This window comes from Mus caroli, chromosome 6, assembly GCF_900094665.2.
Source record: "Mus caroli chromosome 6, CAROLI_EIJ_v1.1, whole genome shotgun sequence".
Classification (NCBI taxonomy): Eukaryota; Metazoa; Chordata; class Mammalia; order Rodentia; family Muridae; genus Mus; species Mus caroli.
Window position 1 is genome coordinate 38,091,235 of NC_034575.1, and position 20,852 is coordinate 38,112,086.

General features: G+C 37.8%; 1 protein-coding gene across 3 annotated transcripts in view; it reads right to left on the reverse strand.

Annotated features, from left to right (window-relative positions):
- The window catches only part of Tpk1 (thiamin pyrophosphokinase 1), a 320,069-nt gene that overhangs the window by 63,257 nt on the left and 235,960 nt on the right, over positions 1-20,852 (reverse strand). For all 3 annotated transcript variants that reach the window (XM_029478480.1, XM_021164682.2, XM_021164683.1), the window contains one exon: positions 15,741-15,852. In XM_029478480.1, the coding sequence (XP_029334340.1) occupies positions 15,741-15,852 (112 nt within the window). The remainder of the gene's footprint in view (positions 1-15,740; positions 15,853-20,852) is intronic.

The following is a 20,852-nucleotide window of genomic DNA, read 5'->3' on the forward strand; positions in this document are numbered from 1 at the left end:
GTTCTTTTTACAAAAGAATATTTTCACTTCTTCATTGCTTGCATGCAATATATTTTGATCATAATTACCTCACAACTTCATCTCCCAATTCTGACCAAAGATTTCCCTCCCAACTCCTATTCTATTTTTTTAAACAAAACAAAACAAAACAAAACAAAACACCATCATCACCACCAACAAAAAACAACCAAAAAGCTCTAGAACAAAAAGAAGCAAACAGACCCAAGAGGGGCAGATGGCAGAAAGTAATCAAAGTCAGTGTTGAAATCAATAAATTAGAAACAAAGAGAGCAATATAAAGAATCAACAAAACCAAGAGTTGTTTAGTTGAAAAAAAAATCAACAAGACACACAAACCCTTAGCTAAAGTGACTAACAGGTAGAACCAGAGTACCAAATCAACAGTGTTAGCAATGAAAGAGGGCATAACAACAGACACCGAGGAAATCCAGTCAATCATTAGGTCTTATATCAAAAAACATGGGCTCCACAAAATTGGAAAATCTAAAGGAAATGGACAATTTTCTTTATAGATACCATTTACCAAAGTTAAATCAAGATTAGGTAAACACTTCAAATAGTCCTGTAACTCCTAAGGAAACAGAGACAGTCATTAAAAAAAATCAAACAAAAAAGCCCACAGCTAGATGGTTTTAGTTCAGAATTCTACCAGAATTTCAAAGAAGAGCTAATACTAACACTCCTTAAATTATTCTACAAAATAGAGACAAAAGGAACACTGCCAAATTCATTTTATAAGGCAAGAGTTACTCTGATAGCTAAACCACAGAAGTTTCAAATACCAAAGAGAATTTCAGACCAAGATCACCCTCAGTGAGGTAATCCGGACTCAGAACATTGATGCAAAAATATTTAATAAAATTGAACTTAAAAACACATAAAAATATCCACCTGGAATGAGTATCTTTCATAGTTCAATGTATGAAATCCATCAGTGTAATTAGATCATAAAAACAAACTGAAAGAAGCAAAACAACCATTTGAACATCCCATTAGTTGCCCAAAAAAAAAAAAAAATGCCTCTGACAAAGTCTAATACTGTTTTATGATAAAAGTCTTGGAGAGATCAGGGATACAGGGTGCACATCTAAACTCAATAAAGGTAATAATATACAGAAAACAGAGGGCTGGTATCCAACATATACAAAGAACTCAAGAAACTAAATAACCCATTTTAAAATGGGGTATCTATCTAAACAGAGAAGTATCAACAGAGGATTGTCTAAAGGCTGAGAAGCAATTAAAGAAATGTTTAACATGCTAATCAAAATGACCATGTTAAACTCATCAGAATGACTAAGATCAAAAACTCAATTGATTGCACATGCTGGTGAGGATGACCAAGTGTTCAAGGAAAACACTTCTCCATTGCTGGTGGGAATGCAAACTTGTATAATCACTCTGGAAATCAATTTGGTGGTTCCTCACAAAATTGGAAAGCGTTCTATCTCAATACCCAGCTATAACACTCCTGGACATATACCCCAAAGATGCTCCCCCATACCTCAGTGACACTTGCTCAACTATGTTCATAGAAGCTTTATTCATGACATTCTTTTTTATGCTTAAAGATATATAATAATATAATATTAATATAATAATGTTTAATATACATGCTCTGTCTTCATGTACACCTGCATGACAGAAGATGGCATCACATCCCTTTATAGATGGTCAGGAGCCAACATGTAGGTGCTTGGAACTGATATCAAGACCTCTGGAAGAGCAAGCAGTGTCCTTACCTGCTAAGCCATCTCACCAGCCCAGGAGTTGCTTTTTTTTTTATTTATTTGTAATAAATAAAAGATATTATTTATTCATAATAACCAGAAACTGGAAACAATCTAGATGTCCCTCAACCAAAGAATCGATAAAGAAAATGTGGTACAATTACAAAGTGAAATATTACTCAACTATTAAAAACAATGGCATCATGAAATTTGCAGGCAAAGGATGCAACTAGAAAAGATCACCCTCAGTGAGGTAATCCAGACCCAGAAATATATACTTAGTATATACTCACTCATAAGTGGATATTAATCATAAAATACAGAATAACCATGCTACAATCCACAGAACCAAAGAAACTAAGTAACAAGGAGGGCACAAGGGAGGACACCGGAATCTCACTGAGAATGGGAAATAACATAGACATTGGGGTGGATGGAGGGAGGAACCTGGGATGATGGAGAAGTTCGGAAGGGGAGCAAGAGGAATCAAGTTGGGGGAAGACAGACAGACAGAGAACTGGGAAAGAGAACTGGAAACTGTGGAGGTGGGAGAGGAATAGTAAGTTCCTCCAGTTGAGTGTGCTAAGGAAATGAGTAAGGTCTAAATATAAATAGCAAGGGACACTTTGATAAGCAGCTCGACTCTCAATCAATGTCAGTTAGGGATCAGTATTATAAAGATTTTATTAAGTAGGACTGGAAGTAGAATCAAAGAATCTGTAAACAACATGATGTAAATGAATGTAAAGCCAATGTTTATACTGATACAATGTAGCAAATGAGAAGTGAGGCTAAAACAGGCCAGCAAGCAGCAGTTCTGAGCTCTGGCTCCTGTTCCGTTGTTATCTGTTACCCCAAATAAGCATCTCTGCCTAGAGGCTGCATGGGAGGACCAAGCTGCAACTGAGACTAGGCAGCTGGACACCTCCTGGTTGCCAACAGTGGGCTGTCCAGCTCATCTCTCCCTGTGTCTCACCAAGTTTCCAACTAAGTCCTGATGATGTGCTGTCAAAAGCCCCTAGTCTAGCACTTCTAATGGTCCTCTATTTCCTTGGAACAAACCCAACCATCAGTACAGAAGTTCCAACTGATCTGCCTCTCCTTGCTTCTTTCCTTCGGAGGCTTCTGTCTCTGTATCTATAGTAAATGTCTAAAACTCACCCATTCTGTTTCATGAATTTCATTTTGCAAACTCAAGAGTCAAGAACCTGAAGGCCACTGGCTCAGGGCGGTTTTAGAGGGTGAGTTTTCTAGTACCATAGCCCTGTGAGTCAAGATCACCAAGAGCTGAGAAAGAATTCCTTACTCTCAAACATATGCCAGCATCTTCACATCATTAATGTCCCACAGGAAACAGTAGAGTATGTTGAGGGGTTTTATTTACTATGTTTTTACTAGGAAAATATTAGAGGGTTTAGGAATGAAAAGAATTAATGGGAAAATTGATTTCATGACCCTTTATTTTGATAATGGTGATACTTGCCCTCATGTGTGTGTGTGTGTGTGTGTGTGTGTGTGTATGTGTGTTAATGGAATGTGTTACACCTTGACTCATGCTTGGACTAGTAAGGCATATACACATAAAAACATGCACACATGTATGTGTATGCATCACTTTAAAGTGTATCAATTCCTGGCAGTGTAATTTAGGATTTCCATACTTAGAATTCAACCTATCCCTTATTATCCTAATTGCTTTTGTGGGTTTTGGGTAATGAACTTCTGCTTCATTACCTTTTGCCGTAGTGCCATTGACTTTGTCTCATTATGGAACTCATGTAGGTAAAATGCACTTGCTCAGTTAAAATGTTGTTAATTACTAAGTTACAAATGGCATTAATGTAGATAACTAGGAGTAGACCCATACAGGCATCCAATCCAAGGAATAGGAAGAATGCATGGAGGATGACAATACCTGCACAGATCCTGAAAGGTTGGCATGACTAAGGACCCGAAGAAAAAGAATGTTTCACTTGATAAGGAACAGTGTGATTTGTGTACAGTGTGATGTAAATTGGCAAAATATATTCTACCAACCCAGGAACGGAGTCATGTGATATGGGGGGGAGAGTGGTGGAGATATAATGCTAACTGTCAAATGCTTTAAGAGGCTCCTAGGAGAATAGAACAAAACAGTTCAATTACACCATTGGCATAAAATACACAGAATAATGCAAGAGATGGAAAAGAATTTGAAAGGACTTAGTCCACTTACTCTTCTCAGATAGGAGTGGATGGTGGGGAAAGTCATGGTGTATTCTAATAAATAAAGTATCCACATTAGAATTACAGGAGCATCAAATATGCCAGGGCCACCCCACTCTTTATTCTCTTAGTCCTACAATCAAAAAGCCAGACTTTCCATCATACAAGTTTTGTAGTGGGTGTGCCCATACAGATGAACCCCATGTATTTAGTTCCCATTGCTATCAATGCAGTGCAAACTAAGACACCCGTATCCTTACAGAGAACCTGCCTTTGGTAGAACTAGTGTCAGTGAAACTAGGTCAGGTCTTATTTTCCATCTTTCTTAACTGTTTGCCAAATTTAAGTTGCTTATAACTCATTTTTTTCTGTATGGGAAGACATGTCATTTGTACTCTGCAAGTTAGTAATTTTCTAAATAGGTAAGTAGAATTGCTTAACAATTTTATCAGGTTAAAAACAAAACAAAGCAAAACAGAACAAAACAACACAACACAATAAAACCCAGAAAGTAAATTAGATGGCTTATGGGATAAAGGTACCTGCTGGGTCTGAGTAGCATTTTCCAAATTCACAAGTGGAAAGCAAGCATAATTCCACAAACTTGTCCTTGGACCTTTACATTTATGCCACACACACACACACACACACACACACACACACACACCACTAAATAAATAAAAAATCAGAAAGATTCTCCATTTGAAAATTTTATATTAGTACCCTCTTAAGACACATACATATAGGAAACACAAACATTAGTGAGGGCTGAAAGAGATAAGTGGTTATTTCAAGATGGATTGTTAGATGTAAAGATAATTAGTGCATCCTGGTCTTCAGTGCTCAAAGCCATCATTAAGCAGTGAACTAAGTCGTAAACAACTTACACAGAAAAGAAACATGCATGGCAGGGTGAACCCCCAACAGCTCCAGAGAAGGCCCCAACTCTCATCTTGTCTCAGCTTCTTTAAGTTTTGACTGCTACCACAAAAGGCACTAGGAAAGAAACCAAGCTCCTGGCTTTTATTATCTGAGTTCATTCCTTCTCTGTGGGTTCACCATTTCTCAAAATACAGAAAGCCTTAGTAGTCACCCACTAGTTCTCGGTGTGGTAAGAATCGATGTGACTTCATAGTACTTTCTAAAGTCACTGCTGCTGGTGTCAGAACTTGAGCCCTGTTGCCATCTTTCCTTTATATCAGTAGCTGAAGTAAACAGCTATATGCTTCCTTTTTTTTTCCTGTTACATTTCTAGGAAATCTCAAGGTAGGAATAACAGAGATGGTAAGTTCTTTTAAATAATGACCTCTAGACATGAATTTTGTCAGTAGGTCTGAAATGCTGAAAAACTGTCATTTTGCTGCTTTATAATCTTGAAGTCAGAGATCGATGTGTTTTTTACTTGGTTTAATTAGACACTTCTCTGGAGAGAGAAGAAAGTTCTTTGCAGTTCTTTGCTATTTTCCACTAGCTTAAGAATTTATCTGTTCTGTATATAATCTTTACCTTGATTACTCTTTGAAATATAGCAAAATACATTTTATGATTATAAACCTATTTACTTTACAACAAACTTTGGTTGCATACATGTATAGACACACTCACACTTGTGCAAGCACACTTTCGTAGGTAAAGGGCCTACAGGGCTGGCACCCACCTCATCTTTTATTTAAGCTTAGTGTTCTCTAAATATTTTCAGATTTCCATTACTAACTATTTGACCCCCAAACAACCTGGAGATTATAGTAGCAGCTCCCTGCTGAGAACACCACCTGTAGAGGACAATGCAGCCAAACCATCCTACTGACAACACTCTCTTTGAACAGGTAAGTTTTTTCATGAATGCAGGATGTATCTTTTCCTCCTTGAATGCTTGGTACAATTTCTTTGAGAAGCATGATGAATGACAACATTTGGTTTATAATCATTCCTGAAACGAGCTGTTACAGTGAGCTTAAGTTCTGTATAATTAGAGTGCAATCCACAGACTGCTGGTCTATGTGCTAGAAGATCAACCAAAGGAAAGAATATCCTAGCTGATGCCTACATGATTTTAATTGCCAAAGTATTTATTCTTTATCTTATTTGCTTTGAGTCTGCCCAATTTGGGGGAAAATTCATCTTTAAAAAGGATTTTGAGATAGGCTCTTTCATAATGTTCAAAATTTAAGGAAATAGACAAACTAATGAACAGTGATTAATTGATCATATGTACACAAAGGACTAAGATAGAAAATACAGACTTGAACAATCCATCCAAATTTTCTGTTTTAAATTCTCATCTATAAAATATGGATAATGATATTCCCTCCATATTAATATCAAGCTTGACTTAGAGACTGAATTTAAAGAAAGGATTGGCCAGGATATGTGTTAGAGCTATTCAGAATACAAAGTATTATTATTTAGGGCTAGAAGAAAATTATACCCATTGTGTTGTTCCCACAGCAAAGTTTATTCACAGCACTTCTTGATTCTTTCTCTACAATTCACATAATCATGAAAGTTATTGCTTTGTTGTCTGGATATATTAACTGGACGGCTGAGTGCACAAGGCCCACATCTGAATCAGTGCGAAAATGAAACGTGGAGGAGGGAAAATAGAAAAGGACTCTTGAGCTTCCACCAGAGTCATACTCATCAGTCAACCTGCCCACATAAATACTGGGAAATCAACTCAGTTAAACAAGTTGGGAGGCGAGCTTGAGTTATAATAGTGTTCCTGAACACAGGTCAATGAAAACTTGGCATACACACAAACTCCCATTTATCATATTCTCTGCAAATGCCCACTAATTGTGTTCATATTTAAATGGCTAGAATCAACCACAGAAATGTTTGTTGTCAGACTATTGGGCATTTTCTAAAAATACAACCGGATGCTATGACATATAGTAAGTTATTGTTGGTTCTTTGTGCTCTCAGCAGAATCACAAAAGGGTAAGGTCTGAAAAAAGAAAAATCACTCAAGTCTGGTTAAAATTTTAAAACACAGAAAACAGTATTGGAACCAAGAGAAGTAAGTGTGTTTGTGTGTGTTTGTGTGTGTGTGTGTGTGTGTGTGTGTGTGCATACACTTAGTTCTAGTTAGTTTTACATGCTTGAAAAGGTAATTTGCTGCTTCCGGTTTCCATCTGCACCCAGACTTGATCCTATGCCACAGCACTCGATACCCAAATACCACCAGGAGAGAGTGGGCCTCCCAGAAGTGCTGCACATCTGTGACCACAGGTAACACCACCACTTTTGCTCCAAAAAACCCACACGGATAGCTCAAGACACAGGAACTGAGGAGCAGCCCTGGACGGGATCCTTTGGGTTTCTGTCTCCACTCTGGAGCTGACCCTGTGCCATTGCTCTCTACAACCAAATCCATCCCAGAGAGAACTGGTATCCCAGGAGTACTGATACACAGGCTAGCAGGAGGGACAAGCCACAGTCAGAGACAGCAATACCAGCTAAAACCAGAGAAATCCAGATGACCGGAGGCAAGGTCAAGAACACAAGCAACAGAAACCAAGGCTACTTGGCATCATAAGAAACCAGTTCTCCCACCACAGCGAGCCCTGGTTACCCCAACAAACCCAAAGATTAAGACTCTGATTTAAGATCACATCTCATAATGATGATAGAGGAATTTAAGAAGGATATAAATAACTCTCTTAAAGAACAGCAATGGCTTGTGCTGTAAGATCAAAAATCAACAAATGGGACTCATAAAATTGCAAAGCTTCTGTAAGGCAAAAGACACCATCAATAAGACAAAAAGACCACCAACAGATTGGGAAAGCATCTTTACCTATCCTAAATCGGATAGGGGACTAATATCCAATATATATATATATATATATATATATATATATATATATATATATATATATATATATATATATATATAAAGAACTCAAGAAGTCAGAAAATCAAATAACCCCATTAAAAATGGGGTTCAGAGCTAAACAAAGAATTCTCACCTGAGGAATACTGAATGGCTGAGAAGCACCTGAAAACATGTTCAACATCTTTAATCATCAGGGAAATGCAAATCAAAACAACCCTGAGATTACACCTCACACCAGTCAGAATGGATAAGATCAAAAATTCAGGTGACAGCAGATGCTGGTGAGGATGTGGAGAAAGAGGAACACTCCTCCATTGTTGGTGGGATTGCAAGCTTGTACAGCCACTCTGGAAATCAGTCTGCCAGTTCCTCAGAAAATTGGACATAGTACTACCGGAGGATCCCACAATACCTCTCCTGGGCATATATCCAGAAGATGTTCCAACTGGTAAGAAGGACACATGCTCCACTATGTTCATAGAAACCTTATTTATAATAGCCAGAAGCTAGAAAGAACCCAGATGTCCCTCAACAGAAGAATGGATATAGAAAATGTGGTACATTTACACAATGGAGTACTACTCAGCTATTAAAAAGAATGAATTTATGAAATTCCTAGGCAAATGGATAGACCTGGAGGGCATCATCCTGAGTGAGGTAACCCAATCACAAAAGAACTCACACAATATGTACTCACTGATAAGTGGATATTAGCCCAGAAACTTAGAATACCTAAGATATAAGATACACTTTTCCCCTTCTTAGAATTGAGAACAAAACACCCATGGAAGGAGTTACAGAGACAAAGCTTAGAGCTGAGATGAAAGGATGGACCATCTAGAGACTGCCATATCCGGGGATCCATCTCATAATCAGCTTCCAAACGCTGACACCATTGCATACACTAGCAAGATTTTGCTGAAAGGACTCAGATATAGCTGTCTCTTGTGAGACTATGCCGGGGCCTAACAAACACAGAAGTGGATGCTCACAGTCAGCTATTGGATGGATCACAGGGCCCCCAATGGAGGAGCTAGAGAAAGTAACTAAGGAGCTAAAGGGATTTGCAACCCTATAGGTGGAACAACAATATGAACTAACCAGTACCCCCTGGAGCTCGTGTCTCTAGCTGCATATGTATAAGAAGATGGCCTAGTAGGCCATCAGTGGAAAGAGAGGCCCATTGGTCGTGCAAACTTTATATGACTCTGTACAGGGGAACTCCAGGGCCAAGAAGTGGGAGTGGGTGGATGGGGGAGTGGGTGGGGGAGCGTGTGGGGGACTTTTGGGATAGCATTGGAAATGTAAATGAAATAAATACCTAATTAAAAAATTACAGGAGAACACAGGCAAACAGCTAGAAGCCCTTAAAGAGGAAACACAAAAATCCCTTAAAGAATTACAGAAAAACACAACCAAACAGGTGAAGGAATTGAACAAACCCATCCAGGATTTAAAAATGAAAACAGAATCTATAATCTATAAAGAAATCACAAAGGGAGACAACCCTGGGGATAGAAAACCTAGGAAAGAGATCAGGAGTCATAGATGCAAACATCACCAACAGAATATAAGAGCTAGAAGAGAGAAGCTTAAGTGCAGAAGATATCACTGAAAATATTGACACACAGTCAAAGAAAATGTGAAATGGAAGCTCCTAGTCCAAAACATCCAGGAAATCCAGGACAAAATGAGAAGATGAAACCTAAGGATAATAGGTATAGAAGAGAGTAAAGATTCCCAAAATAAAGGGCCAGTAATATCTTCAAGAAAATTATACAAGAAAATTTCCCTAACCTGAAGAAAGAGATGCCCACAAACATACAAGAAGTCTACAGAACTCCAAATAGATTGGACCAGAAAAGAAATTCCTCCCGACACATAATCACAACACTGAATGCACAAAACAAAGAAAGTATATTAAAAGCAGTAAGGGGAAAAGGTCAAGTAACATATAAAGGCAGATCTATCAGAATTACCCCAACTTTTCACCAGAGACTATGAAATTCAGAAGATCCTGGGCAGATGTCATACAGACCCTAGAGAACACAAATGCCAGCCCAGACTACTATATCCAACAAAAATCTCAATTACCATAGATGGAGAAAACAAGATATTCCATGACAAAACCAAATTTACATAATATCTTGATGGAAAATACTAACACAAAGAGGGAAACTACACCCTAGAAGAAGCAAGAAAGTAATCTTTTAACAAGCTTAAAAGAAGATAGCCACACAAACATAATTCTCCTCTAACAACAAAAATAATAGGAAGCAACAATCATTATTCCTTAATATCTCAACATCAATGGACACAATTTCTGAATAAAAAGACAGACTACAGACTGTATATATAAACAGGACCCAACATTTTGCTGCATACAGGAAATGTACCTCAGTGTCAAAGACAGACACTACCTCAGAATAAGGGGCTGGAAAACAATTTTCCAAGCAAAAGAGTTTTCCCCTAAAAAACCCACAAAAACTGTTCAGCAATGTTATTGTGATGAGTATTTTGGTTGGCAACTTGACTACATCTGGAATTAACTAAAATTCCAAAATGGCTGGGTACACCTGTGAGGAATTTTTGTTTAATTAAACCATTTGAAATGGGAAGATCCAGTTTCTAATCTGTATCTTTGGGGTGAAAAGGCACACCTGTAATCTGGGTTAAACCAACTGGAAGCCTATATAAAGGGCACGGAAAAAGGAAGTTCAGTCTTTGCTTGCTCTTTCTCTAGCTAACAAGTCCATCCCTTCATTGGTATTAGAGTCCACTTCTACAGTAGTATACTGAAAACTAGCTGAGATAGTCTCCCTTGAGGACAGAACAACTATTGGATTCTTGGACCTTCTCTGCACAGGTAGCCATTGTTGAATTAGCTGGACCCCAGCCTGTAAGCATTCTAATAACTCTCATATATATGGATATATAGTGGGATTCATTCTATAAGCTCTGTTATTGTAACGAACCCTGATTAATACAGCTATGGAACATGAAATCAATTGATTCACATTTGATACATATGAAATAAAATGAAATCACAACAATTCTGTCACAACAGCATAAAAACAGAGTGATACTTAGGAATTAATGAAACAAAGGGACTGTTAACTAATGCAGTGATATCATCAAAATGTAGCTCAAAATGTTAATCGAGCTGAATTAGTGAAAAGCTGCAGTGCTCACAGCTTAGACGATCTGACAGTGATGAGATGGTGATCCTCTACAACGTGGTTTCCAGAATCCAGACAATCCCTAAGGGAATCACAGCTGAGTTCTTTATAAGAGCCCATACACTTACTCAATTATTACCTCATATTACTTCTAAAATTAATAAAAAGTAGATAGATACCCAGAATCCAAAGGTAAAATCCTATACATAGCAACATAGGAGTGAATATTTGTGACATCGGGTTAGGCAAAAATATTCTTTTAAAAACTGTGTGTAGTTTATATCTGTGTGCAATTGTCAGTATGTGTAGGTTATATGTATGTGTATGTGTATGAGCATATTTGTATGTATGCAAGTATGTGCACATGGCAAACATCATGTCTTGTTTTTCAGCCTTGTTTACTGACTTGCCAATTATGTCAGACAGGCTTGACAACAAACTCCAGGATTCATCTATCCTCACCTCCCCCCGAACTGCTGGTTATAAGCATGCCTGTGTGGCACTTTACTAAATGAGCTACCTCCACAGTCCTAGCACAGTTTTTTGTTTGTTTGTTTTTAAATAAAAGACCATAACAACTTATGATTCTTTAAATAGTATAAGTGGCGGTACTACTATGCTGTGTTACTGAATAATTTTAAGAGGTTGAAAAGTTAAAATAGAATAAAAACATAAAGTATTTTATTTCTATTATTAATGACCAAACTAGTAAATAAAGCCAGCAGTCCAAAGGAGAGTTAAACAACAGATACATCACTGTTCAGGGTTGCTGAAATACACCTTCTAACAGAACATGCAATAATAACTCCTCTTGTTTGTATTGAGAAGATGTGCGATTTATTTAAATAGGAATCACAGTCAGCATTTAAAACACAAAACACCCAAGCTACAAAATAACCACAATCAAGAATAGGCTCAATGTGCTATAGAATCAAGTTGTCCAGTGCATTCTCAGGCACTCAAGGATATCCAGGGAGGCTCTACTTCAACAGCTTCTAAAAGATTTCATGGCTACGAGTAGTTTGAGAAGTGAAAAATTTCTGTTATTTGATTTATTAACTTTGACTCAACCTAACATGTACAATTCATTATATTTATCTTTTATTTACATTTATTTTTTATCTTCTTTCTTTTATTAAAAACAGATTTTCTTCATACAATATATTCTGATTATGGCTCCCTTCCTCCAAGTCCTCTGAAATGCTTGCCACCTCTCCTCCCATCAGAATCTACATCCTTTCTGTCTCTCCTTAGAAAACACACTGGTATCTAAGGAATAATAATAAAATATAATCTGACAAGACAAACAAACAGAAGAAAAATCACTAAGAAAAAAGCATGAGATACATATGTAGATGGATACAGTTATAACCGAGTCCAGGAATGGAGTTATGTGAGTGCTAGTGATAAAACTACAAGAAAACAAGGCAAGAATCTTATGACCTCAGTTTCCTCAAACTACAGAACTGTTCTTGGAATGTGCTTTTGTGCTGCTTCAGGTGGAGCAGATGCCTGTATGGAAAAACGCGTTTTTGCCCTGTGCGGCTTGTCCGTGTGATTGTATACTCACTCAGCTGACTCTTCTTACCCACAGAGGATATTCTCTTTAGGCTCCCAATAAAGTTGGCTACTACATGGAAATTCAGTCTGACTCACTTTTAGGTCCCTTCTCCCAGGATCACACTACCAACTAGAGTAGCAACAACACACATGTTCCATACACAGAGGAATCACTAAAAGCAAAACTGGAAGTCATAACACAAATGTAAAAAACCTATAAGGTTAAACAAATGCCCCGTAAAAACCTCCATTATATTAGTCATCTACTGCTGAGCGTGGGGACTGGCTTTACGAGTAGTTTGTATCCCCAGTGAGACTCCCTTGAGGAAATTGATTTTTTCCTTTGTGAGTAGTTATTAGTTGGAAGTATCTACTAGGTTGGGAGGGGGAGGGGCTGTGTTCCTTTCAGCACTGGGACACAACTGGGTCAGATTCCCTTCAGGCCCTCTGCATGCTGTCACACTCTATGAGAGTTTATATCTGTGTCAGTCCTGCCCTGTTTAGAGGACCTTGTTTCTTTAAGCTGTCATTCTGTGGAGAATATCCAATAGCCTTGGCAATAGCCTGGGTTGTTCAAGGTTTCCATGGGGCCCCTTTGAACAACAACTGGATTAGACATAGCCATTCCTGACACTGGAAGCTTCATTTGGTGATGAGAGATGTCTGGTTGGGGTTTCATCTCTTCTGTCATTTGGCAATTCTATTTAATTTTCTTTCATACAGTAATAGATTTTAGGAAGCTTGTATTAGTTTTCCATACAGCCCTTAACACTAGCTGGCCCTTAACACTAGCTGTTTCTTCCTGTACTTCTTCCTTCTTCCCCTCTTCCCTCTCCTTCCCCATTTGATCCTCCTGTTTCTTTCCCACCTTGTCCATCCATAACTATCTACTCTATTTCCCTTTCCTAAGGAGATATCTATCACCTCCTAGTCCCTTACTCCATACATAACATCTATGGTTCTACAGATTGTAGTGTGGTTGTCACTGATTTAACAGCTAATATCTTCATAAGGGAATAAAACTGTGTGTGTCACTCTGGGTCTGGGTTACTCACTCAAATGATTTTATTTTCCTAAGTCAATACATGTGCCTATAAATGTCATGATTTCATTTTTTCTTTAGTAGTTGAGTAAAACTGCATTGTGTAATTGTGCCACATTTTCTTTACCCATTCATCTTCTGACAGAAATCTATGCTGCTTCCAATTTCTGGATATTATGAAGACAGCAGCAAGGAACATGATTGAACAAGTGTTTTTGTGGTGGGATTAAGAATCCTTTGGATATAGGCCCAGGAATAATATAGGCAGACCTCGAGGTAGATCAAATCCCAGCATCCTGAAGAACGGTCATACTGATTTCCATGGAGTCGGTACAAGTCTGCAGTTCCACCAGCAACAAATGAGTTTTCCCTTTACATTTGTTTTATTGGTCTTGGGCATTCTGATAGGTGTAATAGGAAATCTCAAAGTGGTTTTGATTTGCATTTCTCTGCATTACAGATGTGCCTGTCCCATCATGCATTTTTCATTTATTATCATAAATATGTAGAGAAAACAAATATTTTAAAACTTGAAGCAACCTGTTACCATACAAATGAATAATGGCATATTGTATTTAGGTAAGATCAAACATTATATCCTTCTAAGAAAGCATTATTCTTCAAAGTCAAGAATGTGCATAATGCTGTGAGAACTGAAGGATGGAAGATATTCTAACATGCTCAGGCAAGTACACATGGATTTAGGACTCCCATTACCATATGGACTAGGATACTGGACTACAGCCTCTTTCTTCCATCTGTGCACTGGTGTGGTACTTTATCCTTCCTGGTACAAGTACTGAGAAATTTGGTCACCTCTAGATCTAGGAGAGAGCTTGCTGCTGTCTACCTTGGATCCTTGTAAGTAATGGGAAATGTGGGAATTAAAACAGTTGATTCAGGTTACAATGTTTTCAAAACACTTCCAATGGGAGCTCATCTCAGCTTTGGCTGAACAGCTTCAAAGCCCATCGCACACTTAGGTGCAGGGAGGAGACCTGCTCTCTCCTTTCAAGCTGACAGATCTCTAGATGTGCTTCAAAGGAGCTCCAGTTTTCCTAATTGTTTCAGCACTGAATCATGAAAAGGCTTAAAAATAATCTTTTTATCTTCAAACTATTTCAGTAGTGAACATGTTAAAGAATAATGACATGGTTGTAAATATCTCTTATACAGCTTTAGATAGACCATGGTTAATCATAGCTGATTATTCCATGTCTTCTGGCAGTTTTTTTTTTTTTATCGTTTTTGAAAGATGCACCAACATTTATTTAATGAACAGATCCCAAAGTTTTTTTCTTTTTTCTTTTTTTTCAAGGCAGGAAGTCTTTGCATAGCTTAGTGCAGCTCATAATTTTTGGAAAACACTTTAATATTTAATAACAGCAGCTAATCTGTGAAAGCTCACAGGTTTGATTATGAAAACCACTTGCAAATTCAGAACTTGAGCTACTTCTAAAAAGTAAAGTGTGGTTACTGTTCACAAATCAAGAGAGCAGTGGACAACACAGACATGGCATCGAGAGGCAGAAAACAAAGCAAAGCAAAGCAAAGCAAAACTAAATCAAGAAAAAAAACTATGTCATCAGAATTAACTTAGTTAATTAAGTTATAGGAACTAAAAATGCTAGCAAAGAAGTTTAAGAACATATCTTTCAGCCATATATCTGAAGAAGAACTCATAACTAGAACATGTGAAGGACTCCTATCCTGGGCCAAAGGGAACAACTCAATTACTAGAGGAGCAAAGACCTTGATATGATTTTCTCCAAGGAAGATATACAAATGTCCCATATAGCATATAAAAGAGTTGCTGGCCATCATAAGTCATCACCAAAACAAGTGGAAATTATAAGTATATCGTCTATGGCTCCAAACAACACAACAGAACAGAAGATGACAAGGACAACTGAGGGTATGGAAATTGAAACACTCAGACAAAGGTGGTAATTGGCAGGGACTACAGAAATCACCCTGTTAATTCATCCTTAGGTTACCTATATGAACACCAAAGTCATTGATGATGAAAACTGCCAGGTGTGGTGCACATGGCTGTAAAGAGGAGGCTACCCAGAGGCTCATGTTTTCACGTCATCTCTGCCCAAAACAAACATCCTTTTCCCAATGAAAGACAAATCCTCCCTTTCCAGATGGGTTTTACTCACTGAGGTTCCATTTCAGGCCTGTTGTCGTCACCTGGTTGCAAGGCTGTCCAACAGGAATCAGGCCACACCAGCTACCTTCCATTCCAGTGTCTACATGGAGTCTGTGCTTCCCCTGAAGAAGAAGAACAAGTATGAAGAAGGACAAGAAAAGAACAACTTGCAGCATGCGGGCAGCCAGCTAATAACACTTAATGTGGCTTATCATAATACTAACCACAAATTATCTCAGCACATTCTTTCACTTGATTTAGACCTACTTTTCTGTATCAGCTTACTATTAATTATAAGCTTTACAATGAAAAATTGGATAAATATGTCCGGGGCCACACAGATAGTCTTATTCTTGAGACCTACCAGTTGTAAAGATACCATCTATTGCACCTGCTGAAGATGCAACCTTTTGTGACACTCAATTCTAGACTCACAAACAAATATTTATTCAGTTATACATAAAAGACCATTTCCTAAGCAACACCTTTACTTATCTATGAGTCAAGTTTCTAATATTCAGAATTCAACATAAGCACTGCAAATGGTTAACCTGTACCTGTGGCCATCACTGAGATCCTCAGGATATACACATCAGCGTACTGGTTAGTTTTCGTCAACTTGACACAAACTAGAGTCACTTGGGAAGAGGGAACCTTAACTGAAGAATTATCACTATCAGATTGCACTGTGACCAAGTTTCCAGATTAATGATTAAGTGGGAGGGCTCATCCCACTGTGGGTAGTATTGCCCCTGGGCAAGGAGTCTTGTGATATTAAGCAAGCTAGTAAGTAGAACTCCCCTATGGCCTCTGCTTTAGTTCCTGCCTTCAGGTTTCTGCCTTAGCTTCCACTCAAAGATGTTCTGTAAACTGTAAACCAACTAAAACCTTTCTGTTCCAAGTTGGTTTAGGTTAGTGTTTATTACAGACACAGAAAGCCCTAAAGCAATAGGGGATGTTTTACTTAAATATTCAATCAGATAAGGCCTAAGTATAATCACACAAATTATGAACTTGATGTCTACTGCTGGGAGAGAAGAGGGACAACCGATGTAGCTGTGCCATGGAGGAGCTAGTATGTATATAGAAGGATGCGTAGACTGTGTGGTACATGTAACATGCCTGAGTGGCAGCAATGAGTCTGCAGGATGACATGTGAAGAATTCTTTTATGATTAGTGGGAGGGCTCAACTCGCTGTAGGTAGTGTCACCGTTGGGTAAGTGGTTCCAGGTTGTATAAAAACACAATTTGTTCACTCATGGACCTCCATGCCAGCATCAGAGATGTGTCTCCACATAAACAAACACTTCAAGGGACAATAATGAGTCAACACTAGGTCCTTACTCATTACAAAGGAGCCACATGGAGGCATGGTAAGGAACACACTGCAGGTAGTATATGTGTGTGCATGGGGGCTGGGGACTGCATGTAACCTGCTTAATGTGCTCAACTGTAAATATCTAAAAGAAAGAATGTGTACATTTTAAAAATGCCTCACAGCAACCCTTCATTCTCCCTTCAGGACTGATGGGGGAAGGATAGTGCATTTGAAACCTCACTAGAAGAGCAGCACCTCCCAGTGGGTACAGGAGTCACTTCTCAACAGCTATTGGAACTGCTTCAGACTATCCTCTAAAAGTCTTTAATTCTTTGCAAGGCAAATATGTCTTTAGTGGATATACACATTTGTATAGCTTACTTTTAAAATGACTGAGGTTGGCGAGTTTACCGCACACTTGTTTTCCCTACTACCTCCTTTTGTCCAAACAAAATAATTCTCTCTGAAGATAGATATTCAGAATACAATACAGGCAAACATCCTGAATACCACATGCTGCACATTTTAACAAATCTAGTAAGTGGTGAAGATGTTTCCTTTATAATAACAGCAGTTGACAGAAGAAGAGGAAGCAGATATTCTCAGTTCGTTACAGTATTTTAGCTCCAGAAGGAAACTGTGTGATAGCATTTCATGTAGGTAGAACTTGGCCCAGTTTCCTGTTTAAGGCTTCTACAGCCCTGTGGCAAAAATGCCACACTACTGGAGTTTGACAGGTAATCTTCAACCTTCTGGCTTGGAGTTGCATATATAGGGCTCAAGAAGGCTAGGAGAAGGAGGGTTGGCATCTGCATGGAGGCCCAGGCTGTTGTGTCTCTGGCATTTCTGATAATGGGGGTAACTTCCTGTTGCTTATCAAGGAGGGATTCCCACGTTATGGGTGTATCTTATTTTCAGTGTGTTGATATTCATCCTTGCTTTTAATTACTCTTCTTCCTTATTTTTGTTTATGTTTATGATTTATGTTTTGGTAGAATCCAGCTAAATTCATTGTATGTTTGTTGTTCCAGAGAAGTCTAGCAAAGAACGGTGAAGGAAAGAAAATAATTTTTTCAACTGGTGGGTATTACCTCTCTGAGAGACGATTCTTCAGCTTCTAACATATAATGCAAAGGAAACAGCACATACACATGTTTCATTTTATTATCCTGGCAAGAGAAGCGATGCTGTAAAGTCACTGATTTAAGCAGCACAGTGGGAAGCCTCCTTACTTGGCTTTGCTAGGTATTCATGACTTTTCTCATTATTCTAAGAACCAATGCATCTTAACATTTTCATTCTTGGAATAAAATGGTTTAGAGACTTGAGAAGTCACATATAGATCTTAGACTATCGTCAATTAGCATTTTGTTTCTCACTTTAAAAGTGTGTTTTGCCATATGGGAAGGGTCTCAGTGTTTATAAATATGCAAATTTAGCTTTTATGACTAAAAGAGAACAGTATTATGCTTTCATCCTCTATCGGCATGTCAATGTGACATCGCTAAAAAAATGAATGACTGGGTGAAGAAAGTCTTGTTCATTTCCTAGATTTCTCAATTTATAATATATGCTAGTCTATATGAGATTTGACAGAAGCAGGCATCCAGCCTGACGTTAAAGAACTCCTGCAGGATTTATGGCATCACTGAGGAGCAGAGGCACACGAACTAATCATTCACTTCCATATATTCCCATGAATCACTGCACAGGTTTCTGCTCCATCCTCTGTTCTCAGTTAAGATAACACTTTGAAGTCAAAAGCAGGTCTATACAGTGAAGAAGCAACAAAAATCAATCATGGTTTGCCTCTTCAGTTGTGTTTATTAGAACATATGCAGCAACCTTACTGTGAAGAAACTATAATCCAGTAAAAAGGCAGTGAAGATGTAGCATGGTATGTGTACTGGAAATCATGCATAAGTATCATGTGATAGTTTCCCCAGACTGCAATTCAAAGCTACAGGAAAACAATATATAGATAGATAGATACCTACTGAGGTCTAAGAGGCCATTCCCGTCACATTTTGTACTGTGTATCTTTACTGCAAGTGATGAAGGCATAATTAAAAAAAAAGTTAAAGCTTGTCCTAATTTTGTCATTGAAAATTACCGAACAGAAAGACAGCTTAATCCAATTTATATTTTGAAGTCCTTAACTTTTGGAACTACGCCAACATTTGCATAAAATGTTTTAGAATGTCTTAGTATGAGCCTCACAAAATACATAGCCAATTGAGGAGATCACCAAACACACATTCAAGATACTGGTGATTTACAAAGCAGTCATTCATTAAATTGCTATTAACGCTCAAAAAACACCCTGTGTTAACTTCTATATACAGTGCAAGTATACAACAAGACCTAGTATAAATGGAACACTCCTTAACTCTGATTAAACACAAGGCCAACCTCCTTTGCCACTCTGTCCAGGTACTTTAAAATGTATTAGCAAATACTGCAAGAAAGTAAAGAGTCTGCAGGGAAAATTAAAGGAAGAAGATAAATGGATCCACACGATGTGTACCAGAAGCTGTTTCTATGTGCACACAAAAACTTGGATTAGTAAATTTTCATGCTGATACTGATTATATAACTCAAAACAGTTATACAAGAAATGGTCTCCCCAAAGAACTTGCATTTGCTAGACTTCAGAGCAATAAGACTTATGAGACCCTTTGATTTTTTTCTAAGTAGGTATAGACTTAAGAGTAGTTGGTTAGATTAAATAACCTACATTAAAACAGTGCTAAAATATGTTTTACACACACACACACGCACACACAAATACACCCCCCCCACACACACTCCTAAGTCAAATACGATAGGAAAAATGGTTTCATAGATTGTCCTCTTAAAGGTAACAATATCCATTCACATATTCCATATATAGTATCTACACAGTCTTGCAGAAAAAGAGATGAAAAGCAATAACCACAACAACAAACAGACTGAAGAATACTTTTTTGAATAATATGAAAAATTTTATGAGTAATAATTTAGACTCTTTTTACCTTTGAAACAATATCTCATTTCCCAAGGAAGCTTTATTTTTGGAAAGATTCTTTTTAAGAAATCCACTTGATAATAATGACCAGTCTCACACACACACACACACACACACACACACACACACACACACACACACACAAACAAACACACACACACTGAGACATACAGCCAAGCACATTGTATATAGCTTTAACATTGTGGTTTATTATTTTGAGAGGTAGAACATTACAGAGATTATATTTGAAAACTGTCAGTTTGTATTTGATTTTTGTTCTGGGAATTATGGTGAAGTCAGGCTGAAATCAAGTGTTTTCTGGCATGAGTTTACCTTATTCTCTAGTTGAACAGTTGACATTAAATGACTAACAAGAAAAACCTTCTTAAAGATAATTAAGCTACTTTGTTTATTCAAACTTAGAATAAATGTGAAATGATATTTATCATCACTGGGATTCTACATGGGCAGGCTCCTTCCCCTACTAGCCTCCTAAATCCAGACTATCTCAGTACTCACACTGGTGAAATCAACATGCCTTTTATTCTCCTTCACACTGCATTCATGCTTCTTTTTTTAAATGTCCTACCCCATCTTTATGCTTACCTTTTGTTGGAATTGGAGTAAAGAGTCTGCTAAATGTTGGCACGTTAAAGTCTTGAAAGCTTATTCTTCACCATTCCACTTTATTATTTTTTTTTATATTTTTATTACATATTTTCCTCAATTACATTTCCAATACTATCCCAAAAGTCCCCCATAGCGCCCCCCACTTCCCTACCCACCCATTCCCATT